This window comes from Acipenser ruthenus, chromosome 7, assembly GCF_902713425.1.
Source record: "Acipenser ruthenus chromosome 7, fAciRut3.2 maternal haplotype, whole genome shotgun sequence".
In the NCBI taxonomy this organism is placed as follows: domain Eukaryota; kingdom Metazoa; phylum Chordata; class Actinopteri; order Acipenseriformes; family Acipenseridae; genus Acipenser; species Acipenser ruthenus.
Window position 1 is genome coordinate 9,717,994 of NC_081195.1, and position 13,397 is coordinate 9,731,390.

Consider the following 13,397-nt stretch of genomic DNA (forward strand, 5'->3'; position numbering starts at 1 on the left):
TCTACGAAACGGAAATGTGTATTCTAGCTCTATAGACAACTCTCATTAGTGTTTTCTGAAGCTCTGGGTTAACTAACACCTGGATTAGTAGGAGCACATGTATTCAAAGTGGGGTGTGCAGAATGGAGATATTCACTAATTTATAAAGAACAGAAATAGTGCCAGTCCTGGCTGAGTTTCCTTCTTTGGGGTAAATCCCTCAAACTATTTTGCCTGCAAAAGCCATGTCTGTAAAACTAAAAGGAACTTGATTATAAGTATGATGTGTCTTTCTTGTTGAAATTAACATAAGTTTCTGTTTAGTAATGCTGCAAATCTGTGCTCCCATAACAGCTGACAAACTCCTCTTCCGTGAACAAGTGCAAATAAAGTAAAGTGAGACGGCTAAAGGGCTGGATGCAGATTAAGCATTAAGAGTCTGTGGAAAGGCGATTCAGACTTTTGAGCCAGCAGTGGGGACCCCCTGTCCCTTCACCAACCACCCCCCGCCCCTCCCACCCAATGGCTCCCCCCTCGCCGTGCTCTCCAGCACTCTCTGAACAAACTCTTTGGAGCATCCTGCCACTTCCGGCCCTGCCAAGGCAAACAAAAGCAGAAGAGCATTAGGAGATGCACTAATAAATCACCATTAGGCAAAGTGAAGGACAAAATGCAGTTGTTTTTTTTCACAATACACTTCATTAAAAGCACTTGTTTCCTGGTAGCTAATCCCTTCCTGTGGTACAGGTCAGATTTACTTGGTCAAACTGCATATCCTGAAAAAAGCAATGGAAGGTCTTGAATGGGGCAATGAAAATGTTACTTATGCTACATTTAGTAAATGGATTCTTAAAACTTTAACACTTTACATTTTAAAAACAGTAGTGTTTTAACTATTAAAATCTTTAATAATTGTTTCTGCATCTTAATATTTATACCCCTCCATATAAAGATTTGGGGAAAGAACAAAAAGAAAAGAAAAAAAGATTACTCTGACTTGGAGGCACAAAATAAGTATTGAAAATTGCTTTAAACTGTTAAGAAATCTATTTCCTTAAATGGCCAAAATATATATGTTGCTTGTTCTCATGTACTAACAAAACAACCTAATCTAAATGATGCACCTCACATAATATTGTGTGCAGTTAACCAAACTGACAAACAGATTTCATAAACAGGTTTAATCATGATGAATACCACTCAGTTCTTTCATAAGGCACTCCAGTTTTTCATTCATTCCTTTTTGGTACGGCTCACTCCTGCTCTCCACTCTCCTCCTGATGACCTCCTTGATCTGCAGTAGCATATCCAGCAGGCTGTCTGCAGGAAGACAAGGAACATGAATTAAAAGACACTGGCTGCTCAAGCCTATGCAATTAACTGAATGTCTATGGCTGGTGACCCAAACTGAAGAATACCTTCTGAACCCAGAGAAGCTTAAACAGATGTATCCCCCCCCCCAAGTAAAACACTTAGAATGAGTGTCACAAAGAGGAAAGTAAAAAAAAAAAAACTAAATGCAAATGTAATTTGAAGATATTTTCTTTTCAGAAAATACTAACTAGTAACACAACGTGTTGACAGCAAGAGGTTGTTTTGCCAAGTGGACACAGAACACACAAACAATTGCACACAATTTACTCCAAAGCCCATGTTCAAATACATCTACTTTATACTGTTAATGTTCCTGTGTGTAGCCTGTGCAATTCACTGTGATGGAAACAAATACACAATCCTGTGCGATTAGATGTTAGACGGAAACAAGGTAATAAAGCCTTGACTGAGACCTCTGGAATTCTTTCATTCCCCCTGTCTGTGCCACTCACCATGCTCATGGTTCAGCCCCCACAGCTTGATCTTGTTGGCTTCATGCTGCGCTTTCTTTTTGAGTCGACAAGCCCTGAGAATGGGAAGAAGTAAACAGCTGAGCAATATATTCACTCCAACTCCTCCTTCGCTCACCCCTGCCAAACAGGCACAACCTAGCTGCTACTCATCTTACAGTCTCTGCAGTACTGCAATTGTGTTGCACTGTGATGGATCAACACCGTCCCTTCTTTTACCTCTACCTCTGTCGCTCCCTATTCTGGTTACCTGGAGGCCAGCTTGTTTTTCTCTTTCCTGGAGCGGGCCCTGGCAGTGACAGGCAGGTCGTTGGCAGGTCTCATACCCTCGATGGCTCGGTTCAGCTTGCGCAGCTGCTCCCCGATGCTCAGCAGTTTGCGTGGGTTGGGGGTCAGGTCGCTGGCATCAGTCCGCCGAGCTTTCCTCGACCCATTACTGCCTGAAACAATGTGGGTCAAATGTCAGAGGGTACACAGGCAGTACAACTAGCTGCTAGACTGGGTAGTAGCAGAAACCAAGATACAGTGTTGTATTACAGTTAGGCAACTAAAACAGTGCTCTTGGGAAAGCAAGGTAGTTACAACTGAACTAATTCCCAAGTCAGCTCACGGACAATAACATAAAAACTGAATCTGAGTAGTGGCACTCATTAACGGGGGACAAAAAAAAAAATTGATAAGAGTAATTTGAAGTTTTTTTGTTTTTTTTTTATTTATTAAAAGTAAAACATGGCATTTAACACAAACTGACAAAATACTGCTCTATATTTCCCTGCCGGCAATGTTGCGGTGCTCACCTGCAGCCGAGGCACTCTCTCTTTGGTAGAGGTTGCTGGGGAGTGTATGAGAGCTCCAGCTCGACGATGACTCGCTGCGCTTTCTTTTGCTAGCGGACTCGCACCCGTGGCTGTACTCCCAGAAACACCTGTGTTTCTCTGTCCTCCCAGCAGGATGATCCTCCAGCTCTGAGCCTGGTGATAAACACAGCAGCCACTAATATTAAAACAACTGCAGGGTTGATAACGTATGTATTTGGAACAAGTAACTGGAGGGGAGTTTATTTTAGAAAACAGAACAAAGGCTGCACCTTAAGATGCAGCCCTGTGTGTTATTGTTGTTTATGTGGCATTAGAATATCACAGTTTATTAATGTCTATCAGTATGTCCAGGCAGAGTAATAAGAATTTCCATAGAAAATAGTGTTTGAGTGAGAGAATTAGTGAGTGTCTGCATTTGTGCAAGAATGTGTTTGAGAGAGAAAGACTCTAGGTTTAACGCATAATGAAATTCTGAATATGTAATTTATGTTGAAAACAAACAAACAAAAAAAACAATAAAAAACTGCAAAGTGCCAGCCTGTGGCAAGTTCTCAGAGTACATCTCCCTCTCCCCAACTGGAAATATACAGTCCTAGAGACTCACCTGACTCAGCCTCGGAGGAGCTGGACTCTTCTCTCTCCTCATCCTGCACCTCAAACTCCAGATCCTCCTCCTCTTCCTCATCAGAGGCTCCAATCTTGCTGTCAGACCCCTCACTGGAAGCAGAGTCTGGCCCTGCCTGCATGGAGTAGTTGTGCTCCTCACTGGTGAGCTCCAGGGCTGCTTCCGAGACCATGGCCGTGCAGGGTGGTGAGGTTAGAGAGCTGGCCTCGGCCCCCTGTCCTGCCTCACTGTCCCAGTTAGCCTCCTGTGTCTGGCTGCCTGGCTCTTCTTGGTGGTCCCGCTGTGACTTCAGGATTGGGGCCTTTGGTTTTTCCACCTGCTTTGACTCATGTGGGCTAGCTTTCCAGCTCCTGCTCTGAGACCCTGTCTCTTGGGACCCATCTCCTTCCTGCAGGCTCCCAAACTCCATCTCTGTGTCACACCCTCTCTCAACGGGGTTGTCCAGCAACCCGTCTGCAGTTTTATCTGGTTTGTGGGACATCCCCCGGCACCCCATGACTCCCTCTCCACTCCCTAGCTCCCCCTCCAGGCCCCCTTTTGTGTAAGCAATGTCCTCCAATGCAGACACATCCCAACGCTCAGAGCACTGCTCCTCCCCAAAGCCATCGTCCACCAGGTCGCTCAGCAGCTCGAACGGGCCCTTCGGGGGTGCCCCTGAGTACCCCAACATCAGCACAACCCCCCGAGAGCTGTGGGTGAACTCCAGCTGGGGCACAGAGAGGGCAAGGCAAATTATTTGATTAAATTGCATCCTTTTATCAAATCTAGAAATAGCTCCATAGGCTTTGGATTTGTTGTGACCACATACAGTATTGCAAAAACAGATCACATTCAATTTTGTCTAAATGCTAGTATGATATTACATGAATTTCATTTTAATAATTCTGCTGTATGCAACCCGCAGGCTATTAATAAAAAACAAACTTGGCGTCTGTAATCCTGCTGTTGATCCTTCGACAAATAACGTTCTTGTGACTGATATCCTATTTACCCCCACTAGCTAGTACTCTGTGATGCTGCCAGCTATTCTTAAGCAGGTTTCATTTTAGCGTGCCCTAAACCCCAAAACTTCCTTACCTGGTCACACATGTCCAGCTCTGTCCTGCAGCCTGACAGGGAAGTTGCAGATTGGTCAACGGTGGCGTGCCGTCTACATATTCCATAGGCGTCTCCAAACACGGGTTCCATCCCATTGGTGCCTGGCTGGAGAGACACACAAATGAGGGATGTCAGTACAGAAACATGTGACTGCACATGTGTGTTTGTTATGGTGAATGATCTACCTGAGGCATGACCAAGGCTGCTGTCAGAAGGCACTTCCTCTGGTTTTTGTCGCTGACCCTGGTGGGTAGCAATGTCCAGGCACAGTGAATGAGACAGCTGCAATAGTCCTTGACACCTGGACAGTAGGGTCTGGAGAGGGGGGGGGGGGGGGGGGCGATGTCAAGACCCCATTCACATCACAGCTGCTTGTTTCCAAACCTTAAAACAATGCAAACAACAAACACCATATGTTATCTTTAACAATGTACCCGCAACACTGTGCTTTGTCAGACACTGGCAGAATGCTGACAGAGGCAAGCCTGTCGACAGAGGTGAGGGAGGTGGCTGAATTCCACATTAAGAAGCGTGTTTATATCTTGCGTTCTTACACACAAATGTATCTGAGTAAAGATCGATCTGCTTGCAGCCTGTATGCTTGTCCTAGATCCCCAAAATAGCTGTCTCATCTCGCTGCACCCTGTGTTGTACAGTCCATGCAGCACAGCCTAAATCTCCAGTATGACTGTGATGCATTAGGCAGACAGAGGGAGAGACACACACAGAGAGAAGGGATTGAGAGGAGGAAGAGAGATGTGGAAAGAGCGAGAACACAGGGATACCAGCTTCCAAAATATTTCAAGAAAAGCCAGTCCTAGTTGTTAAAGCAGTGTTTGCTACTGGTTATCAAGCTAAGGCAGCTAGTATGACCTAGAAGAAAGCAGCTTTGCATAGTGGTTTGAATTGGAAACGTGGGACTGGGAGTGCTGATGGAGCAGTAGAGCAGACTGGTTACTGCTGAGGGACTAGGAGGTTGAGTGGTCTAGTGTTTAGAGCTGAGAGACAGGAGACAGTACTAGTACCAGATATGAGGGACCAGGAGGCATTAAAGGCTAGTGTCTGGATCAGATGGACTGAAACAGTAATAAGCAGGTCAAATGAATTCATTTATATATATATATATATATATATATATATATATACTGTATATACAGACACATACATACATATAATCGATTATAAATACTTAGATGTTAATCATCATTTGTTTTTAGATTTATGAATATGCAGTACACAAAGCAAGTATAGTTCTATAAATTACTTGATACAACCTCCTTTTTAAATTGCCCATATGTTAAATTGCTTTTAAACTCATTTGAGTATTTACTTTAGCTGACACTGCAGCAGCATACATAGCCCACGCCTACCAATTTGCATTAATACGGGATACAAGCTTAAAAATAACCAGCATAATAACGTGTGACGCTGCTGGCGCTTCTGGCTATTGTAATGCTTGGCTCAGATTCTTTTATGCTGCAGCTGACGCCCCAGCAACTCCATGAACTAGAAGTTAACTAGCCTACCTGTTAGTGAAGGACACTAGATCCCGGTCCAGCATCGATGACTCCTGTCTCCATTTCTGCCGTTTCCTACTCTTTCAAACAACCACCTCACTTGTTAAAATCACGAAACTACATAAACAGCCCAGTCCATGGCATGAAGGGATGCAATTTGTGCCCAGTTGATAGTGTTCATCTTTATGTAAACACGTTCACTACTTAGCAACAGCATATCAAGTAAGCTTAATTAAAGTAGCTCCATGCTTCCTGACTGCATTTAAAAAATCACAGATAACTGTCACTCACCTCCGACTACTGATGTCTTGTCCCCAGTCTTTTCTGTTTTCAGATTTCTTTAAATGGTGACTTTATACAGCAGCCCATCAGTATCGCCTATGCAACTCTGTTAAAATGTATCGCACCTTTACTGTAACAATTACAATTTATGATGTTGTAATACAATTAAAATAAAACAAACAAACAAACAAACCCACGCCAAAAGCAAACAAATGTATACTCCAGAATGAAGGAAGTTAGTTTCTAACAGCTGGTATTGAACTGGCCTATGTTAACAAATAGGGGTTTCCTTTTTTATGCACGTGTTTATTTTCCACTGATAATCTGCTTTACTTCGTACCTTCATTTGTAATATGCGGAGGTGGGGTTTTATTTTGAACTATACAATCTCCACCACACAAGTCTGTTTGATTTTGCCTTTTAGTTCACAGAAAACAGTCATGCAAATATCCCCCGGATGGAGTAGATGGTACCTCCCGCTTGACTCACCTCGAGAATTTGCAGAATTTTTTTTTTTTAAACAATACATAATGTGAAGTCAGGCTGCAGAAGAAGAAGAAGCAAGGAAAGTGAAACTGTTTTCGCGATTTAAAAAAAAAAAAAAAAACAGTTATGTAAAACCGAAACTTCACAGTGCATGATGTGAAATGGAAATTACTTAATCATTAAACAAGACAGCGAAAAGGTGAAGCCATTTCACAGCACATTCTGAAAAACGAATATGGAGCCCTATTTCTCTGCTTTTTACACTGGTAGCATGCATACAGTATGAATTGTTTTCATGCTTGGAGACACCTTGGTGGCACTCACCAGGCACATATAAAAAAAATGTCTGAGATCTGAGTATAGTCAATGTATTCACTACCAATGTGCATACCTTATAGTTATATAGTTTTGAGTGTAGAAATGATGCTACATGTAAAACCTGGAAAGTAATTAGCTGTTTGTCCTGTCCCTTCGAACCAGTCCCTGCTCCCTCACAGTGATGTTTATTTGCTGTTCCCAGACCTATTCACAAACACAATGTGGTTACTGTACATGGGGGGGCGTGTCCAGTCCTAAACACGAACGCCTGATAAAATACCACTGGGATACCATCACTGTGGCAATCTAGTCAAACTAGGAGCAGATCACAGCAATAGCAACACAGTGTTGTACCTTTCTGTCCTAATATGGGTTTGAGATGGTGCTTTAGTGCTGCAGTGGACTAGCCTGTGTGTATTGGCTCAAACCACTGCGCTGGCTGCTGTATAAAAATAGTAAAAGGTTATCATTGTGGGGCCATTCTCCTAGGAGCTATACTGTTATTGCTTCCTTTATGCTAACACTTAAAAAAAGAATACAAATTAAAATGCTTGTGCAATAATGCCTGATTGGTGGATGAAGGTTCTGAGGTTGCTGTAGAACATAGTTGCCATGCAACTGTGAGATACTCAGATTAAAATGGTGTTGAATGATTACTGCAGACCACATGCTAAACCGACAAAATGTATTTTCACGCAGGAGAATACTTAGTAGGGTGAATGTTTGTTTGTTTGTTTTCTATCTATGCCTGTTGATAAACACGCAGGATCCTTTAAGCTATGTGCTTGACTCAGCTGTTGAATCACATTACAGAAGTTTTGTATATAAATTCCAAAGGAAAGTTTGAAAAAAATCTCACCCATTTAAAAATGAAACTGAAAGAACAGAAAGCTTTCAGGCTGGCCCAGGACACAGATGCGGGTTCACAGAAGTGTACTTCATTAACAGACAGGTACCTTTGTGATTTTAACCCTTTATTAAGATCCCCATTCTGCACCGGATCTTCTTGCAGGTCGATAGACCAATTTAGTAATGGAATGCTCCTGATAGTCTAGATTGTTTCCATCTTGACTTGTGATTACCTCTGTATAAGCCCACCAGGATAAACTGAACCTTCATCTCAAGCCTTTGCATTACGCACCCTAGATTGGAGATGAACACGTACTGGAGATGCAAATCTTACAGGGTATTGCAAGGCAAGGACACCAGTCTCAAGGGGAAGTGTGTGATTAAAAAATGCTCACGCCAGCTGATGGAAGTATCTGTGCTTTGATCAGGAAGAAGACAGTTTCTCCTTTTCAGACAGGATTATAAACAGGAAGAGCAGGTGACCTACCTGTACCAGCAAGTGCTGAGATGAGATCCCTGGGCAGATGACGGGTAAGAAGACAGTATTTGTTGGCAAGGGAACGACGGGCACCTCCGCTCCTGGTTTGAAGTGTGTTTTGTTATTTTGTGGTTATGAAAGTGAAGGACACATGATTAAACCACAGAGCTTGATCACGTGTCTCTTCACCTTGTTTTCAAACACAGTTCTTAAAGGGATAGACCTCCTATATACAGAGCTGAGCAGAGCTGAGACACTGGGCTTTGTCAACTGGTTATGCTCGGCAGGTAATCAGTAAGATAAACAGATGGAAGATATATATTCACCTATATTGGAACTAAGGGTAGCTATTTTTTTAGTTTACATCTTTACAGGTGAGAAATAATGGGCTAATTGCCACCTGTGGAGATAAATACCAGGCTGAACAAAAAAATGTGTTGTGACTATTTTTTCTTAATGATTATCATTTATATATTTACTTATTTTAACTGTATACATGTAGACACCTGGTAGTAAAAAGTGTGGAAATAATTGTTCTTTTTGTTATTGTTAATAAAACAAACAAACAAACAACAAACTTCTAAAAATGTGACCCACAATAAAGTATTGATTAAACTGATATATGTTATCAAACAATACTGGTCAATTGCAACAATTAACTGCTTTATGGAGGTTTAATCCAGAGGAGCAGTGGCTTCGTTTTCTATTTGCAGGTTTCACTGTGGTTTTTCAGATATCTAAACAATGTAATCTGCAGTGCAGTCTAGACTTCAGGTTCTGACGACTTGTTTTTTTTTTTTGCAGTTTCCATTGCCCTTTGAAATGCATGATGGAAGAAGTCAATCAGGAAATTGGCATTGAACCGTCCGGTTCTTCCACAGTCTAAGCTCCTGCTAGGTGCAGTAGTTTGCCAGCCTCTTTTCAAATGCTTTTTCCTACCCCTAAATTATTGCTGGTGCACGTGACAATGACTTTTTCTTGCTCGATAGTGCAGTTGTGTTTGTTATTTTTCTAGAGGCTGCATTAAATAGTTTTAAAGATTAGATTTGTAGGTTAGCTCACACAGAAACACCCAAAACTGTAGGAAGAAATCTCTTTTTTTTTTTACCTTTATTTCACATCTACCATTTCTGCACATTTAATTGTGAAACTAAACCAGCTACTTTGTTGTGTTCAAACATGTAATGCAGACTTACCATAAAACCTAAACTTAGTCCCCACTGCCTCCAAGCCAGAGATATGTTATTAAAGAAATCCTTTCCTCAGAACAGTGCAGCAGAGATTCGTAATTGTATTTTATCTGGGTTGGGGCACAATATGGGATGTTACTGTGGCTAAACAGTCCTGTCTCTTACTCATGTTCTTAACTTACAAAGCCACGCTGCCTCCAAAACTAAAAATGTACACAAAACAAAAAGCACAGGTCCAAGGTTAAGAATGTATTGGCATTTCCTAAAGCATGGTGGCCCTGTGGTTTGAACAGTGGCACAGGAGGGCAGTGCGGCCTAAAACAGAAGTCTATTGGTTCAGTTTCGTCTAACCCACATCACATCATCTGCCTGAAACACTACTAAAACAAGTAACGCTTTTACTAGCAAATCTCGCACAACACAACACAGCTATGGAAAAAAGACATTTCTGAACTGAAATAAATAAAATACAAACAATTTGATCAGGGGTAACGTGTACAAGAATTCCTGGTCACGAATCGGACAGAAAGCACAGGTTGTAAAATATTCAAAACAGGTAAGCTACCCTAAAATCAATCAATCAATCAATCAATCAATCAATCAATAAACAAACAAATAAAATGTGCACGTGAATCGTTATGAAAGTAAGAACTCCAGGAATGTCATCAAATCTAAAAGGTCCATCTTCACATTTTACATGTTAATAAAACCAAAACGCTGTTTCCTTTCCCACACTGTTCGTCGCTTGTTGGTCGGGAAGGAGGTTGAAATAAAAGCATGATCTTGGCTGAATGGAATGGAGAGCACTGACACAGAGGGGAATCCGTAACACTGCCAATAAAAGGAAATCATGACAGGGTTACAAAAAACGATCAATTTCCAATGCAGAATTTTGACAAATACCTTTTGAAAATATACGAACATGTTACAACCACCAAGGTAAAAGGGAGAGCTGACGCTAACATGCAAAACTTACGCTGTCAAAGGTGTGTATGGGTTTAAATGGGGCTTCCATGACAAGAAACAATAGCAATCTTCATTGCAGTTCAATTTGTCACAATCACATCACTGCTTACCTTCAGGGACTCACTCCCAGTAATACCTCAGGTACCAGATGGTCTCATTCTTCAGTTGGGGTCCAAATAGAGGGTTTGCCTGGGCCAGGATCGCCACCAGCCAGCTGGGAAAAGAGACACAGTAAATATTGTGCAATGCTATACTGTGACACAATCAAACCACGAGGACAGACTACCTTCCAGTCCCTCAGCACTAACCAACAAGGCATTTTTTCATAACAATGAAATGTAGTGTCAGTTTTCCTTTCTCTGAATTAATAATCATAAATGCCATACTTACAAGAGATAGCAGCACACAGCAGTTGTTATCAACATTGTGATGACAACACTACAAGGAGAAAAAAAAGAGAAATTAAACAAAATTAATCTGGTGCCAAAGATCGAAGAAATAACAGATGATGGTTGATGCAATATCTGGATGGCACAGAACAAAGGCTTAATTTATAAATATCTGGGTTCCTCATTCCACTTTCTTTTTTTTTTAAATTTATTTACTTCTGTGACACATTTTAAGATACAGGCATCAAAAAGTGGTAACAGGTTTAATGTTCTTGTTAAAGCAAAATACAGTAAATATCGGAAGATTTTCATAAAAAATAAATAATTGCACATAGGGAAGGCACTGCTTTTAAACTCGTTAACAGTTTTTTTTTCTTTGTCAAATTCAGGGTGTTCCTTCTTGCTTTATTTGGGCTCCCTCTGGTGGTTATTCAAACAATAACAAGTTCCATGAATTTGGACCAAACTGTTAGAACATAAGAAAGTTTACAAACGAGAGGAGGCCATTCAGCCCATCTTGCTCATTTGGTTGTTAGTAGCTTATTGATCCCAGAATCTCATCAAGCAGCTTCTTGAAGGATACCAGGGTGTCAGCTTCAACAACATTACTGGGGTTGGTTCCAAACTCCCACAACTCTCTGTGTAAAAAAAGTGCCTCCTAGTTTCTGTTCCTAGTCCTTGTTTCTTTTTTCAGGTTGAAAAAGTCCCTTGGGTCAACATTGTCGATGCCAACCCTCTGGTCAGGAGTCCAGAGCCCTAACCACTACTCCACACTGCTACTTGCAGCGAGGTGATCAGAACTGAACATAATATTCTAGATGAGGTCTTACTAATGCATTGTAAAGTTTTAACATTACTTCCCTTGATTTGAATTCCTCCTATTTTTGTGGCGTCTGCAAATTTAACAAGTTTGTTTACTATGCCAGAATCTAAGTTATTAACGTAGATTAGGAAGAGCAGAGGACCTAATACTGATCCCTGTGGTACTCCACTGGTTACCTCGCTCCATTGTGAGTTTTCTCCTCTAATCAGTACTTTCTGTTTTCTAAATGTTAACCACTCCCTAATCCATGTGCATGCATTTACTTGAATCCCTACTGCGTTCAGTTTGAGAATGAATCGTTTATGTGGGACTTTGTGAAAAGCTTTCTGGAATCTAAATAAACCATGTCATATGCTTTGCAATTATCCATTGTCAATGTTGCATCCTCAAAAAAAAATCAAGCAGGTTAGTTAGACACCATCTCCATTTCCTAAAACCATGCTGACTGTCTTCCAGGATACTGTTACCATATAGGTAATTTTCCATTTTGGATCTTATTATAGTTTACATAAGTTTACATGTAATAGAAACCACACTGGTCTCTGGCTTGGTTTCTCTCATGACTGAGACTGAATCCCTGCCGTGCCATGTGTTTTGTATAAAACCTGCCTTTCCCTGTAGCACGTTAGTTTCAAACATGATGAAAAATACAACATGGCCTCTGTGAGATTGATCGCAAATAGTAGACACTCGGTCCCAAACAATAAAAATCTATTGTATTCTCAACAACAATGCTGAGGGGGGAAAAAAACGAAAAAATAATAAAAAATAAATAAATAAAAATAAAAATGCAATGTGGTTTAATCGATTCCAGTTTAATTTTCCTGTATGTGTGTGTGAGAATATTGTCTTATACTAAACCCTACGTGTTTTGCAGTCCTGCTGCTTCCGAGAAATAATCTGTGGGCTGGCTGTCTGCTCACACTCAGATCCCAAACAAATATATACCTAAGGTAAGGGATGCACATAAATGCCTGGAGACAGAAGAGACTGTTTAGCCTTTATCGACAGGGCTGCTACTGTAACATAAAGATAATTTCACTAATTAGAAAATGATTTAAATTGAGAAGTATTTATATATACACCCGACGAAATTGGTGCAGTTGCGTCAGGCCTAGGTCCTTACAACCGTATCTCCGCATCTCAGATATTTCTTATCCTGTACGCAAATAACCAACATGGCAACACATGCATTTCAATATACATTTAAAGAAACATGAAGTATCTATGTATTTTGTGCGTCTGAGGTTATTTATTATTATTATTTATTATTTGATCTGGCTCTATTTACCCTCGATTGGGTCCCTTCGGCACGAACCAGGGAGCAGCAATGCCAACCAGCCCCCAGAGAGTGGTGAAAATGATCATTGGCACCGTCAGCGAGTGAGACACCATCTTCTACAAAAATATATATTTTTTTTAATCTGAAAATAACGCTTTTTTTTTTTTTTTTTAATCCACAACAAATCTCAACCCGAGCTCCGATATCTTGCGTACACTTCCACCAACGTTGATAGGCAGATTCAGTTCAGCCGCATTAGTCCCACTTGTTTTTATTTCCATTGGTCCAAACTGCTGTCGATTATACAAGATACACTGATTGGTGGCATGGAAGGATGTATATCGCTTGATTGGCCCAAGACAGTGACAATCAGGAATTGGGACAGACAAGTACACGCATATGAATAGTCAGGGAAGAACACACAACACAACTCTGAGATTGTAATTGTTACTT

General features: G+C 41.1%; 2 protein-coding genes and 1 long non-coding RNA gene across 3 annotated transcripts; 1 reads left to right on the plus strand and 2 right to left on the minus strand.

Moving 5' to 3' along the window:
• Positions 1 to 433: 433 nt before the first annotated feature.
• LOC117415767 (CREB3 regulatory factor-like) lies at positions 434 to 6,437 on the minus strand. Its single transcript, XM_034026556.3, has 9 exons — positions 6,173 to 6,437; positions 4,550 to 4,748; positions 4,344 to 4,469; positions 3,246 to 3,972; positions 2,621 to 2,794; positions 2,074 to 2,263; positions 1,806 to 1,879; positions 1,177 to 1,299; positions 434 to 573 (listed from the first exon to the last, which is right to left on the minus strand). Exons 2-9 carry the CDS (start codon positions 4,556 to 4,558, stop codon positions 434 to 436), a joined length of 1,563 nt encoding a protein of 520 aa, XP_033882447.1. The 5' UTR covers positions 4,559 to 4,748; positions 6,173 to 6,437.
• Positions 6,438 to 8,201: 1,764 nt separating this feature from the next.
• On the plus strand, positions 8,202 to 10,084 carry LOC131737438 (uncharacterized). The gene is made up of 2 exons (XR_009329042.1): positions 8,202 to 8,347; positions 9,099 to 10,084. It is a non-coding gene; the product is annotated as an uncharacterized LOC131737438 (long non-coding RNA).
• LOC117415200 (V-type proton ATPase subunit e 2) lies at positions 9,386 to 13,198 on the minus strand. The gene is made up of 4 exons (XM_034025233.3): positions 12,954 to 13,198; positions 10,841 to 10,888; positions 10,561 to 10,664; positions 9,386 to 10,315 (listed from the first exon to the last, which is right to left on the minus strand). Exons 1-3 carry the CDS (start codon positions 13,055 to 13,057, stop codon positions 10,571 to 10,573), a joined length of 246 nt encoding a protein of 81 aa, XP_033881124.1. The 5' UTR covers positions 13,058 to 13,198; the 3' UTR covers positions 9,386 to 10,315; positions 10,561 to 10,570.
• Between the last annotated feature and the right edge of the window lie 199 nt (positions 13,199 to 13,397).